Here is a 14368-nt window from a genome sequence, read left to right on the forward strand (position 1 = left end):
TCCTCACGCAATCCTTTTGATCATGATGTAAGCACGTGCAACGGCTATTTCGCCAACATCCTCGAGTCAAAACAAAAACCAACACCATTGATCCAAGCCACATCAATCATTTGGTATAACAGATATAAAATCATTGTAATAGGAGAACCATCCATATCTTTTCCACTGCAAGCAAAATTTAGACAAAACAATGAAATTTCTTTCATGTGTTGATGGAACAGAAGGAAATGGCTAATCTGTGATGTCTTATTCCATTCACCTCACTTCTTAGCCCAGTCCAACTCTGGAATAAACACTCTCTGCTCGCAATGTTGCAGCATTCTCTCTGTAATTCATGTAGGCATTGATGATTTTTCCTTTTAGTTTTTGATTCCCCTTGCTGATTGGTTTGACATGAGTGGGCCGATCCTCCAGTCACTCACTACGCTAGCAATAAGTCACCCAGGAAAGCATTCAGAATACAAAGAGTGAAAGGAAAGGGGAGACAAATAGAAAGAGAGAGAGAGAGAGTTATTTGTTGAGACTGGTATCTGTTTGGATACAGCCACTTCTGGGCACTTCCAGTGTGTCTATACATTCCAGATAAGGTGGATCTCCATGGGAATTGCTTTGGTTGCTAACTGATCTGGACACCATGGTTAAATAATTGGAGTTGTCTTAACTGCAAACTAATTTTGGTACTAACTCAGGCCTATTCTTTCCCTCCCCACCATGTTCCCCTGAGAAATGTCAGCATCTCTCTGGAGTGGGCACCGTGTGACTTTCCATTTCTTCTTGAGGGTCACCTTCTCCTTTCACTTCCAGGGAAGACCAAGTTGAGAGAGACTCTGTTCACATTTTTTTGAGCCAACATTTGCAGTGGATCTTTTGGGGCGAGGTGTATGGCGGGGGGGAGGAGAGGCGGAGGGGCACTGACTTCTTGTTCAGAAATATATTGTCTATGCTATACTAGCAACATACTCAGGAATTTTTCTTATGTTGATAATGTATCAGCAATTTAATGTCTGTTGGGTGAATTTTATTGCCTTGCACTTTTGTTCTAAAGCGAACCAGAATTTAGTAATCAAATCCATCATTTAAAACAATGTTTCTAGGGAAAACTCCCCCTGAACTCTATTTAATGCAGAATGAGACAAAGTCCAATATTTCATACAAGTTGAACCTCTAATCTTTAATCAATTGTTTCAGCTCAGTTCAGGTGGAGGGCATGGGCAAAGAGGGTGGGATATTTCTCAGGAGACAGCCTGACCCCGTTTCTGGTTACATATGAATCGCTTACTGTCTGCTTTGCTGACAAACCGGCACCCCATCCAGTCAATTCTTGCACATCCTTGGGAAAAAGAGTAAGACCACTTTGAGTAAGAAAATGATTTAAAAATGCCTTGAGATGTCTTTTCACTTCTTTTTATTTAACTCCATAAATATTTTCATAAGGCTCAGTGTCTTTACAACACTTTTTTTTTTCCAACACTTTTTTTGTTTTGTTTTATACACACAACTCTGACACTCGTTTGACAGGGTCAAACAGTCCAATATAAACAAAATAATAAAACTGGCAAGTGCAGATCAGCTGGGTTACCAAAATCCTTTTTTTTTTTTCTTTTTTTTTTTTTTTGCTCATACTGTTAAAATCCCAAAAGCACTAAAATATCAGTATTTGGCTTCAAACTAGTATTTTAAAAACCTTGATTTTTATTTTTTATTCTCTGCTACAAGTCCCCATCATCATAGTGCCTTTAAACGCCTATGGACTCTTTTTATCTTCTCAAGGAAAAATAAGCTCGGTGATGCCATGCAGAACTTACAAAAGCTACTAAATATACATGTTCCCTGAAATGTAGCTGCAATGAAAAGATGACAGAGCATAAAGAGAACAAAACCAGAAACCCAAAGCACCACAGTGTACTATCAATAACATTGCAATGGATGGTTAGTGCCCATCCAAGAACTGAAACAGATTTCAAATATATTTTTCTATGTATTATTTTCTATTTACAACTGTTAGATGCACCTAGGTTGGTTCTTGTTTTATCTTTTGGAGAGGGTGGGGAGGCGAAAATCTTGAACTTAGATCCTCTGCTAGGTCAAGGGGTAACACGTATCATTTACCTATGGAAGAGGGTTTTTTATATTATATATATATATAGTTTCAGCTGGAGAAATTCCGTGTACATTTAAGTCTGTTACAACTCTCTTGTTACATTGCCCATGGAATGGTATGTGGATTCTTCTTCTCTGGCATTGAAATGGAAGTCTATATAACATGCTAAGTCAAAAATTACCCCGAATTTGATCAGATCTAATCTGCTTCTAGAGCTTCAAGTATACAAGACCGCCCAACCCAGTTCCCTATTACATAATGAATAGTAGGTAGTAAACGTGGGACCCATTGCTGGTTCTTCTTTGTATTAATGCTTCATTTCTTGCAGCAACTTGGCAACTTATGGATTGATTGGAAGAGCTTTCTTGAATGCCATGACTGAGGGCCAAACCCCTTTGCTCTGGAACAAAGGCCTGCATCTGCTTTACCTGCTGCCTGGCTTTGGTGCAGGTAGTTTAAAGTTAGCAAAGCTATTTAGTTTTGGTTTTCCATGTAAGCAAGAAGCTGAGAGTCCAACAAGTGGCCTTGTCAGATCAAGCGAATCTTGATTTATGATGCAAATAATGGTGTGGCGGTGTTGTTTCTTTCTAGTGCTGAATATTAAGGAAGCATCTTCTCATAAAAATAATGGATGTTTCATTTTCACTCTCTGAGGCACAAAACAGTAAATGAACAGGCTTAACTAATGTTCTTGTTACTTTTCTCCCTCAAACAATTAAAAACACAAAGGTATAGGTGAAATTTTCATCATGTTGACACAAGTAGATTCTAATCTTTCTCTCTCTGTGTCTCTCTCCAGCCATTCAGAAATAGTATGACGTTTTGTTTCTTCCTTTATATTACAACTTTTGAGGAATAATCTCATTCACTTCTCTAAACACCCTTCCTATTAAACAAACAAAAATAATAATTGCCACATATTTTGTATTAAAATCTGAGCTGTTAACCATAAAAATGCAGAGATAGAAAAGAGTATTTAAAAAAATGTTTCTGGTACAAAATTGTGTTGCTTACTGATTGGACTTTTTTTTTCCCCGCCTACAGTATATCATTTACATATTGGGATGAGCCTTCCTCTCTTTAAAATACTACACTTTCTTTCTTTGCTACTTGAGAAAGTATAAATTAGCAGCAAAGTGCTGAGATTATCTTTGTGCTTTAGATGGGAAATATCGTCACTCCCTTGTAACATGGCATTGTGTCTTTATCTAGTGCGTGCTGTAGCCCTGCAAGAGAATAAGCTGCATGGAAATATTGAAATCACATTCACTGGTGGTCTTCACAGGTTCTTGTTTTTCAGGTGAAAAATCTGTGCTCTTCTCCCTCTATCCACCCCCCCCCCCCCCCCCAATACATTGCTCCGAGCCCGGTAGCTAGTCTGGTTTGCTTGGATGGCAGATAAGATTCAAATGAAAATAATCAATACAAATTAGGGTTTGGATCATTTCACCCCACATTTTCAAAGGATCCTACAAAACAGCACCTGCACAATTTTTACATACACCTTTTTATGTGAGCAAAACTTCCACATTTGCCCAAACAAAAAGGCATGTGTGTGTGCAATGATCTGTTTTGTGAGCCGAACTGCAGGCTTCTGTACATGCAAACTAGTGTGCTTGAGGGTGAAACTGCAGGAGTTGTCATTAAAATACAGCTCTGAATATACAGAATGAGAAAAAGAGCAAGAAAGAGACACAGAGAGGTTAACTAATTACTATGACAATGGTGCAAGTTTGCTGAACCATTGCTACAGTTTAGACTAGTCTGATCGCTGATCTAGATTTGGTCATGTAATCATGGTCACATGGCTAGACTTCTCAAGCCACACTGATTTCAGTGCAATCTTTTCTGAAAGGCAGTTTTCAACCTCTTCCACAGGTTGGAGGCATTAAATGTCAGGTAAATATTTTTGATTACTTAAGCAATGATCCTTAACCTAATAGATAATCATTGTCAGCTAATGTTCTGTTTGGTAGTTCAGGCTCAAGGCAATGCTAGGGATACTTAAATAAAATTTAAGAAACCAGTAAGTGAGTACAGTAATGGCTGTTACATCTAGGATCCTTGCTCCTGTAAACTGTAATCAGTGGTTCATAACAGTGATATTATGCATGTGTGTGTGTGGTAGAGAAGATGGGTACTCTGAGTTAGTTCCTGCAGAAAGAAAACTGGTCATTTTGTTTGTGTCCAATAGCCAATTTTCCTCTACCTAGAATGAAGGATATGAGGCCATTAACCAATTTTTAAACATCTGTCATCTTTGTGTAGGAAAAAGATGGTATTGGACATCTCACAGGGTAATTTCTCCACTAAAAAAAAAATCTCTGGAAAAAATCAAATCAAATAAAATACAAAAGAAAAAAAGCCCCCAGTGTTCTCTCTCAGCATTACCAGGAATGGCGTCTGTGATTGAAACACGCGGCATTGAGATGAAACATAGCTTCATAATGCAACAAATTAACTGAACAGAAGTCATCCTTCACATAATAAAGATCTGATCCCCTATTTGTTTGTTTATACCTCCTCCCTCACCCAAGAACACTTAGAAAACAATTAACGCAATAGAAGTACTGAGCAGCATATCACAGTGCACAACAGAGCACACGCAGACAGCACGACTCAGAAAACAGAGAACGCTGGGGGGGAAAATGCTGTTCATTTAAACTATATGTCTGGGGACAGTCCAGGGGTGGGAGAAGGGAAAGGAGAAGGAAGCAGAGATCTTCCACACCCCTAAAATAGAAAAATAAAAGGCATAAATAAAATAAAATAAACACCAATGCGGCCTGCAAGGAACTTCAATGGCATACTCACAAAGCGCAAGAAATCATCCTGGAGAGACAATGACAATTTGGACCAAAAAAAAAAAAATTAAGAAAAAAAAATGATGTTGTCTGACCAATTAAATAAAATAGGACACATGAGTAGAAGTCATTGGTGCTTCCTAGTATCTAGTAGTAGATTGCTTCCCAAAAACAACAAAAAACGTTTTTGGTCCTTCTATATATATATATTTATATATATATATATATATATATATGTATGTATGTGTATATATAATTATTTTTAATTGCAACAGTGCTTCTCCGAAAAAAGGTCCATCTATAAATATAATTTTATTTATTTATTTTTATTTTTAATTTTTTAAATTTTTATTTTAAAATTCTCCATCTCACTCTATGTATTATTTTTTGAATGGCGTTAACCTGCTGAAATTTTGCCAGAATGGTGACTGGCTGCGTTTGGGTTCGGTGAACTCGAAGACCTGGGACTGGGATATGCCATCTGTCACCATGTATTGTCCCTGATTTAATGGATCCTGGGGTGGTGGGTAGGCTGGAGGAACCGACCTGGAGTAGCTGACACCTGCATTGATAGTGGGGGAAGGAAAAAGAAAGAGGTCAGTCAGAGATCAGTTGGGTCAAAAAACTTACTCATGATATGACTTGTTATAGCTTTAAAAACCAAGGCCCCAAACAATGGGGACATCCACAGCAGAAGGCAAATTTAGGGATGAAATTAGTAACTAACTTAAACCCTCACTACAAATGCAACCTAAACTAGCAAGCTAGTTGGAGTTTTGAGAAAGATGAATTACTTTTGGTTTGGTAGAGTTTTGCTTTTCTCTTATGGAAAAGTCCTATATAATTTAAGCCAAGAATGCGCTCCAGAACCAATGAATACGGTTATCTAGAAATCACTCTATTTTTGAAAAAGTGAAGTTTTGTTGATAGAATTGTTCCATTGTAGAGAATTGTACCTCTTCTATAGAATTCGATGTGTGTTGGTTTCAAAAGCCAGAGGTCATTGCTTTCTCTACTAAGTCCTTTAGGACTTTCTCATAACGGCTTGTTTTAAATTCACCAGCCTGGTTTCGGCTTCCAAATGAGAAAGTACTGGGAACCTCCCAAGACACACTGCCTTGCTAAATTCCCAGCCCTATTTCCAGGGCGAGGTATTCCAAAGAAAGGGTAGTCTTGTGGCTGAGGTATAAGACAGTGAGTCTGGGGTCCTGATTTCTATTAGTGGATCTGTCACATAATTTCTATGTGACCTTGAGCAAATTACAATCTCTCTGGGCCAGATAGCGCCTCCTCTGATGCGGAAGGGGTGAGGACTCCACTGTCTTTAAGACACACCTGCTCTATAGAGCTGGGATTCACAGGGGTGGTTGTGGGGGAGCTAGAGGATGGGTGCCCCTGAACTGGTGACAGTGGGGCTGAGGAGGCAATCACCACCACGTCTGTGGAGATTACAGCAGGGAAAAGTAATATTGGCTATATTTCCTTTCCTGCGGAGACCATCCATTAACGGTAATTCCCTTCTTAAGAAGGGACCTTGGGCAGTATGATAAGGTGGAAGGTATACTTCCAGGAAGCAAGGGAGAGCGGGGGGAACAACAGAGCTTTGAAGCAAATACAGAAAGTCCTGGTCTTTTGTGGATTCCCTGTTGTCTGCAGAACCTGCTACTCATTCTGTGGGCAGGGCAATCCCTGACAAAACAATGTTGGGCAAGCTCCACAAGAAACCTCATCGAGATCTCCTGCTCCCCTGGGTTTTACTGCAGGAGGTGGTGGTCCAGCCTATGGTGATCAGTTTCCCCATCTGAAAAATGGGGACAGCGATACCCACCTGCCTCACATGAACTATGAGTTATGAAGCTAAAGTAATTAATGTTTGTAAAACACTTTGAGATCCTCAGGTGGGAGGTGCTAGAGAAAGCAAAATATTATGATTAGCACCTAGATACCACAGTGATTGGCGTAACAGAGATTAGATGTTTTGCATTCAGTCAGCAATCCCTACCAGCACACAAACACAAACTTTCAGGTGCCAGTGCTTTGGGATCCTGAAATGGGAGATGTAATATAGGTTCAAAGCAATTACAGGCAAAGAATTATACTCACAAAATGCATCACATTATTATGTGAAGCTAACCTGCCAACCTTTAAATGTTGGTGCTTCATTATGCAGGTCCTTCTATTATAACAATCTAAGGCTTTAATATGTAAGGAGAGGGAAGAGAAGTAATTTACTCCCCTTTGTTACAGTATCTACCAATAAAGGCCAGTTAAAAAACAACAACGTTTCAGACTGAATAGAAAGATTTCCTGGATTTCTTCTAATTGTGCTTTGAGAAGAGAATATAGAAGTGGGATGGATTTCTCTGAAAAAATGAAACCACCATTTGTTTTATTTGATAATAAATACTACCCACCACATTGCTCTCTATCCAACCCAGGAAGTACAGTCATCCTTTTTCATTTGTAAAGTGGACAAAAGTTGCTGCATGATTCATGATTTAGTGATCCTAAACAAATTCATCCCAGTGATGTGTTCCAAGCCAAGCTGAACACAACAATCTGTATGGGTCCCACACCTCTTTGGTATGCTCTTGGATGCTTGAACAGATTTGCTAATTTAATGTGTTTCCATCTTATTTCTCCTACCTAAAGAAATGTGAACCTTGCATAAGCTGCTTACTCAGCAGAATGCAAATTCCATGGAGTGCTTGCTGCCCCATCATTACAGACGGTCAGTGCCAAATTTTAAACAGTTTGGTTCTAGGATATCATCAAAGACAACAGGTTACCTCCGTCCTCCAATTAGACTGCTCTGGCTGCTCAAAGCTGCCCTAGCTGAGCATCTGAAAATACTTGTGGCACGAAGAAATCCCCACTTGGTATAGAACCAGCATAGCCAGATCTATAATAATCCCTGGTGGCTCACTCCATGTAGTGGCAGAAGCTGGAGTGTGACAGGGAAAGAGGGAACGTCACCAAATCATGCTGTTTTCCAGTGATCCACAGCCATCACAGTATATCTAAATTAGACAAGCCCTGAGGCTGATCTAATTTACATAGAAGGCAGGGGGCAAATTGGCTCCAGCTACCCTGAGGATCAGGGGAAAGCAAAGAGGGGCTAAACTGTCAAAACTGTATGTCTAACTTGTGCACACAATTACTGCACTTACAGACATGGAGGCATGCGTTATTTTGCCCTTGCATTTGTATGCATGCAAATATGAGTATTTGTGCTCTGCAGAGTTAATCTGGCAATCCCACAAAAGTAGCTGTTCTTGTGAGGTCCCTCCAATAGCAGAGAGAAAAGCCACAAGAACGGCTTTTCTTAGGGTATCAGTGTATTTCTGGTCACAATGAAACACTGGATGTGTGAAAAAAAATCCCAGTTACCTGAACATCTTCAGAACCTCAGAATAAGATTAGTTCTCAGAATGAACGAGGCATTAGTATATTTGTGTCTGAGCTGGTTTTCTTCCTCATCAGAACTTCAAGTATTTGTGCTAAATTGTCTCTTTAAGGATTTTTTGAATATGCAAAGCCACAACTCCACTGCAATTTAACCAGAAAAATTAGCAAAGCTCCTTTCCAATGAAGAATGCTGTAATCTCAGGTTGCCTTTGTGAACAGAATTCTGAATGCAAAGGGGAAGAATTGATAGATAAGAAAAGATTTCCAGGCACAGCAGTCACGCTGCTTTTCCCTAAGCACAGAGAAGCAGTTACACATGCCTTGATCAGACACAGAGCTCCTTCTGCTGGTTCATACAGAACTGTGCACCACAGTAGAATACAAGGGTTACAGCTGCATAGTAAGATGGCTCAGTTGGGCTGGGGTTGAGGGAATGCTGTTCAGCATGAAAAAAAAAAAAAGTAGCATTGCAGTTTATCATTTGTCAGGACAAATATAGCAAAGAGAGACGATGAAGTTGAAATTGAGCAGTATTTTAGAGTTAGGCAATGGCAGTTTGAATCACTTAGGTTTTTCAGATTAAAAAAAAAAAATCCAAAACCAAAACCTCTGAAATGATTTAAAGCCATCTCTACTTTGCTCCTAACTGCTTTCCAAAGTGTCTTTTGTACTTGTGCTCTCAAAAGGAATTCCCTGTCATTGAAGGAATTAGAAGAGTGAAGCCAAATATAAGATGTCTTTCTATGCTTATTGGATCCTGACCCTTTAAGGATTTCTTTCATGCCTTGATTGGTAGCTATTTAATGTCCCTTTCCTCTACACCAGTGTTTCTCAACCTTTTAAGCAGCAAGTACCCCCTAACTTCTGAAGATTTTAATAAGTACCCCAACACTCAATTTTCCACGGGATTTTATATTTACAGACTGATGTGAGCCATATGTTGGAAGAAGCGCTGAGTACATAAGGCCATGATATGACAGATGTCAGATCTAGTGTGGGTAGGGTTATCACCTTTACACCAGGGGTGCACAACTCAAGTATGTACCTGGACTAAAGGTGATGTTGGCCAAAGCTAGGAGGCTTTGAGCGGCATGCCAATGCTGGGGAATATAAAGCGCCGTGCCAAATGTTTTGCCATAGATTTGAGAGGAGGAAGGGGTCAGAGAGAGAGAGAGAGAGAGAGAGAGAGAGAGAGGGTAACTGGTGAGATCTGGGGCTGTCATAGTTGTCAATTTCAGTTTTCTGGGCACTGGGCTTTGAGCCAGGAAGGGGGGGCTGCCACCTGGGCAAGTTGCAGGCAGCTGCCGCCTGGCTGCCAGCCCAGGAGGTGGGTGACTTCTACCCAATTTGAGCTGGGACAGAGGAGGCTTCCACACCAGCTGGGACCCAGGGATGTGGGCAGGCAGCGGCTGCCCGTCTTCAAGCCGGGGCACCGGAGGCTGTCCCTTGGCTTGGAGCTGGGTCATGGGTGGCTGCCACCCAGCTGTGAGCCCAGCTCGCGAGACTCAGGAGGCTGCCACCAGGCTCCCACCTGGGAGCTGGGACCTGGCAGGTAGCAGGAGGCTGCTGTCCACCTCCCCCAGAAGCCAGCTGCTGCCGCCTGCCTCCCAGCTGAGAGCTCTGACCAAGCCGGAAGCAGGGTGCTGCTGCCCACCTCCTCTAGAAGCTGGGGACTGCTGCCTGCCTCCCAGCTCGGAGCTGGGACCTGGCAGGAAGCGGGTGGCTGCAGCCTGGCTTCCTGGGACTGTAGTGGTTGCCGCCTGTCTCCCAGCTGGGACTGGGTGGGAAGCGAGCTGCTGCCGCCCGGCTTCCCCAGAAGTCAGCAGCTGCCACCTGCCTCCCCTTCACTCAGTTTTTCCCCAGGTACCCCCTGCCTGTGTCTCACATACCCCCAGGAGTACACGTACCACAGGTTGAGAAACCATTCTCTACACATCCATCTACACACCTTGCCTATCTATTAGCTGGATTTAAGAGATGGGTGATAAAATATAAATGTCTTCTAGCTCAGTGCGGATGAAGCTGGTGCCATACCGCTGGTGAATGGAGAGTGTACTATGGTACAAACCCTCAATTCTCCTTATGGCTTGTGTACACTGGCGCTTATGCCGGCAAAACTTATGTCGCTCAGCGGGGTGTTTTTTTCACACCCCTGAGCAACAGAAGTTTTTGTTGCTGCAAAAACACCAGTGTAGACAAGTCCTTAGTCTCAGTGGCAGCTTGAGGAAATGCATAGCTTCTAGGAGGCACACTGAACCGCACCACAAGTTCACTTGCCTTAAATATGATGTATTTCTGGGGGGGACCATACAGCATGCCCTTTCGACAGGAAAGGGTGCCAAATTATTAACCATTTGATGAGGAAATACTCCTTGCACTAGAATAATGACAAATTAAGGGAGACTTAGAAGCAGTCACGGGGGACCAGTTGTAACCCTTTGCTTTCTTTTGCACATTTCAACAGAGAATCTCAAAGCACTTCACAGATATTCATTTATGTGCTCTCACATTTAGAGTGATCAAACTAGTCAAACAATTTATTTGACGAATGTCACCCTTTATTCTTTCCTGTTTGCAGATGGTCTGAGAACAGGTTGTGATTTGCTGCCAAATCTGGTGGGTATTTGCAGTTGTCCGACAAACAAAATTCTGCCTTTTTGTTGACCACCAACTGTTCTTTGGTCAATATTCTGTATTCACACTGTGCTACTGGTCCCCAAAGTAACAGGATGGTTTTTTCCTGCTCCCTGATTGGACAGCCATAACTGTTATAGTTTCAGGTGCAAATAGCAAGCTCCCTCTGAATGAGTTCCCCCTGTGTTAATAAAAAACCTTGTCTGCCCAAGGAAGTCATCATTACTTTCCATTTCACTTCACTGAAATTCATTGGCACACTAAAATTCTTGGCCATTTTTTGCCATACCCACTCATCTCTACTTACACTTAAAAAGTATTTAAGTGGTGCACTGGCTTTGTAATGACCCTATACATAGCAATGGATTTTACCCAATACTCTTGTAGAGATAAGTGTTGTTAGGAATGCTATCCAGGAATAGGAATAGTGATTCCTACCTCCCTATCTCTATCCATTAAGAAACGTTCCATTTTGGGGGAGAAAGGGAAGGGAAAAGGATTAGCTGCTACCATTCTAGAATCCTGTAGACTTGAGAAAAAATGACAGAAGAAAAATAATGATCTTGTCCGTCAGTCACTCCACAACCGATTCTGCAGCAGTCTCTATATATGGTGAGGCAATTCTGCCCTCCCATGCAAACTTACTGAGTTTATTATTTCAAACTAAGGTCAGCCAAATACAGCATTAAAAGAACAACCCCACATGTAATAAGCAAAAGCAAAGGGATACAAAATAAATGTCACAGGGGCTTTATTAATCAAAGCCGGATGGAGACTATATTATCCAATCACTTACATTTATTTAGCATCTGTCATCCTCAAACACTACAAACTGATGTACAGAAATTACTCTGTCCATTTCACTTAACTACAGAGATCACTTCACCCATCATTTCACTGAAATACAGCCACTTCTGGGATGAAACTTATTAACAGCACTCAGCAAATCTACATGACAGTTTAGAACCAGATATGAAGAAAAAATGCCATATCTTACTGAAACAACAAGGAGAATTTAGGTGAACAGAATCACTCAACTGGAAGTCTAGGCATGACATTGTGGTTAACACCTTTACACTTCAAACGGTGTCTTGGGGTCTTTAATGAACACAAGAGGTCAGTTTCACACCTCAGCCAACAGATGGCATGCTCAGCACTGAGCTGCAGTATTTGTGCAGAACTGACTCAGAAGCAAGAGTGCCCCCTACTGAGTCCCCAGTATCACTTCCTTTTGCACTTATGTATTCCTTGGAGGTCTCCTATCCAAACATTTATTCAGTCTGACCTTGCTTAGCTTTGGAAATCCTAACTAGATCTCAGATCAGGGCTGCTGATTCCAATTGGATTAGTAATTCCTGCGGTGAAGAACCAATTCCAGCTGTATGATGAAAATCATAATCACCATCGATACTTTCTGACTGAAAACGCTGAAAAATGCTGTGGCTAGTTCCACAGGGTGATTGTATAATCGGCACTCAAGGTCTTTGGAAGGTTGAGTTTATGGCCCATGTAATTTAGGAGCAATGGGACATGTACCATGTCTTTTATGTATTTGTAAAGAAGTAGTATTGATAACATGATTTTCATCTAGTAATGACATGCTTTCATCTTTAGTGTGGAAAGCTTTGTGAACAAAGGGTAATGACCTTGATTGTATCTGAATATACAAGTGTGCCTTCCCTCCCTCTTTTAAAGAGTTTAGCGAAAGTGCCTGTTGACCCTTACGACGCCATCTGATTTCCAGGTAGGAGACACTGAGCTGCAGAGGTGTGAGATGTCAGAAGAAATTAGGCAGGTATGGCCCGCGGGAGGAATGTGGGTCAGTATTTTTGTGAGTTGAGGTTAGCTGGGCATGAGGTCAAGTCACTTAATGTGAATGAGGATATCAGGAAGACTTGGCAGCTAGGAAGAGAATGCATTCTGGAACCAGAGCCTTAGCTGGCAGAGCTACACCAATTTATACCGGCTGAGAATTTAGCTCTGGGTGGATTTTTTCATAGCTGAGTGTTTACAGACTGCTAGTGGAGGGATAAGGCCACTTAGTGGTAGTGGCAGCATTCAGCAACTAGAGTATGGAGGGAAGCAGGGAATAACGGAAGCTTCTCATTACGTTAGAAGGGCTGGAGGCCACATCATGGCCTGCTAAAGGAATTGAAGCACGCATGTTAGACGATGCAGCTCCTTAGCACAGCGTTATACTACTAATGAAAACAGCAATAATAAAGAATAAGTTAGTCCAAAATCATGAGAGGAAAAAACAAATCTCATTCTTTATAGCATTTGCTGTTCGCTCATGGGGTTCAGAAAGAAGATCCCTCCCCAAATAAGCTTGCATTGTTAGATAAATTAGAAATATTTACAAGATAAATCAACAAAAGTGCCCTGAAACTGGAACTAAGTTGGGACCCAGTTCTGCTACCCTTCCTCATGTTGAGTTGTGCTTGCTGAGTATCCCATTGAAGCCAGCCGCTCAAGAGGACTACTCATGCAAGGGCCAGTCTTTGGGGTATTGTGCAGAAGCAATTCGCAAACACTTGGAAATAGTCAGCATGGATTTGTCAAGAAGAAATCGTGCCAAACCAATTTAATATCTTTCTTTCACAAGGTAACAAGATAATGGCATAGAGAGTGGATGATACCAAGCTGGGAGGGGTTGCAAGTGTTTTGGAGGATAGGATTAAAATTCAAAATGATCTGGACAAAGTGGAGAAATGGTCTGAAGTAAATAGGATGAATTTCAACAAGGACAAATGCAAAGTACTCCACTTAGGAAGAAACAATCAATTGCACACATACAAAATGGGAAATGACTCCCTAGCAAGGGGTACTGCGGAAAGGGATCTGGGGGTTATAGTGGATCACAAGCTACATATGAATCAACAGTGTAACGCTGTTGCAAAAAAAGCGAACATCATTCTGGGATGTATTAGCAAGACAAAATAATTCTTCCACTCTACTCCGTGCTGATAAGGCCTCAACTGGAGTATTGTGTCCAGTTCTGGGTGCCACATTTCAGGAAAGATGTGGACAAATTGGAGACAGTCCAGAGGAGAGCAACAAAAAAGATTAAATGTCTCGAAAACATGACCTATGTGTAAGGATAAGATTATGTCACGGAGGACACGGAAGTCACGGATTCCATGATTTCCAGAGACCCCTCTGTGACATTTTCTGCCTCAGCCCCCTGGCGGCAGGGCAGGAGCTGTCAGTTGGCGAGGGCCTCCAAGCTCCCAGTCACTGCGGGGGACACAGCTCCCAGCAGCCACGGGCGGTGGGGAAGGGCCCCTGCCGCTGTCAGCCACTGTGGGGACCTCGGAGCACCAAGCAAATGGCCTGGAGCTGTAAGCCTCTGCAGACGGACCCCGGAGCTCCAAGCCACTATGAACAGTGGGTGCTGGACCCACCCATCTGCTGCAGTGAG

General features: G+C 41.8%; 1 protein-coding gene across 7 annotated transcripts in view; it reads right to left on the minus strand.

The window, feature by feature from the left end:
• Positions 1 to 1151: 1151 nt before the first annotated feature.
• Positions 1152 to 14368, minus strand: part of ARHGEF9 (Cdc42 guanine nucleotide exchange factor 9) — a 249961-nt gene continuing 236744 nt past the window's right edge. For 6 of the 7 annotated variants that reach the window (XM_067548282.1, XM_067548285.1, XM_067548284.1 and 3 more), the window contains one exon: positions 5194 to 5467. In XM_067548282.1, the coding sequence (XP_067404383.1) occupies positions 5286 to 5467 (182 nt within the window). In that variant the 3' untranslated portion in view covers positions 5194 to 5285. Of the gene's footprint in view, positions 1331 to 5193; positions 5468 to 14368 lie in introns of those variants that run through there. The other variant, XM_067548283.1, reaches the window with a different exon arrangement.

The sequence above is a fragment of the Emydura macquarii genome, unplaced genomic scaffold (genome assembly GCF_026122565.2).
Source record: "Emydura macquarii macquarii isolate MOO-44397 ecotype Brisbane River unplaced genomic scaffold, CSIRO-AGI_Emac_v2 contig_1253, whole genome shotgun sequence".
Taxonomy (NCBI): Eukaryota; Metazoa; Chordata; order Testudines; family Chelidae; genus Emydura; species Emydura macquarii.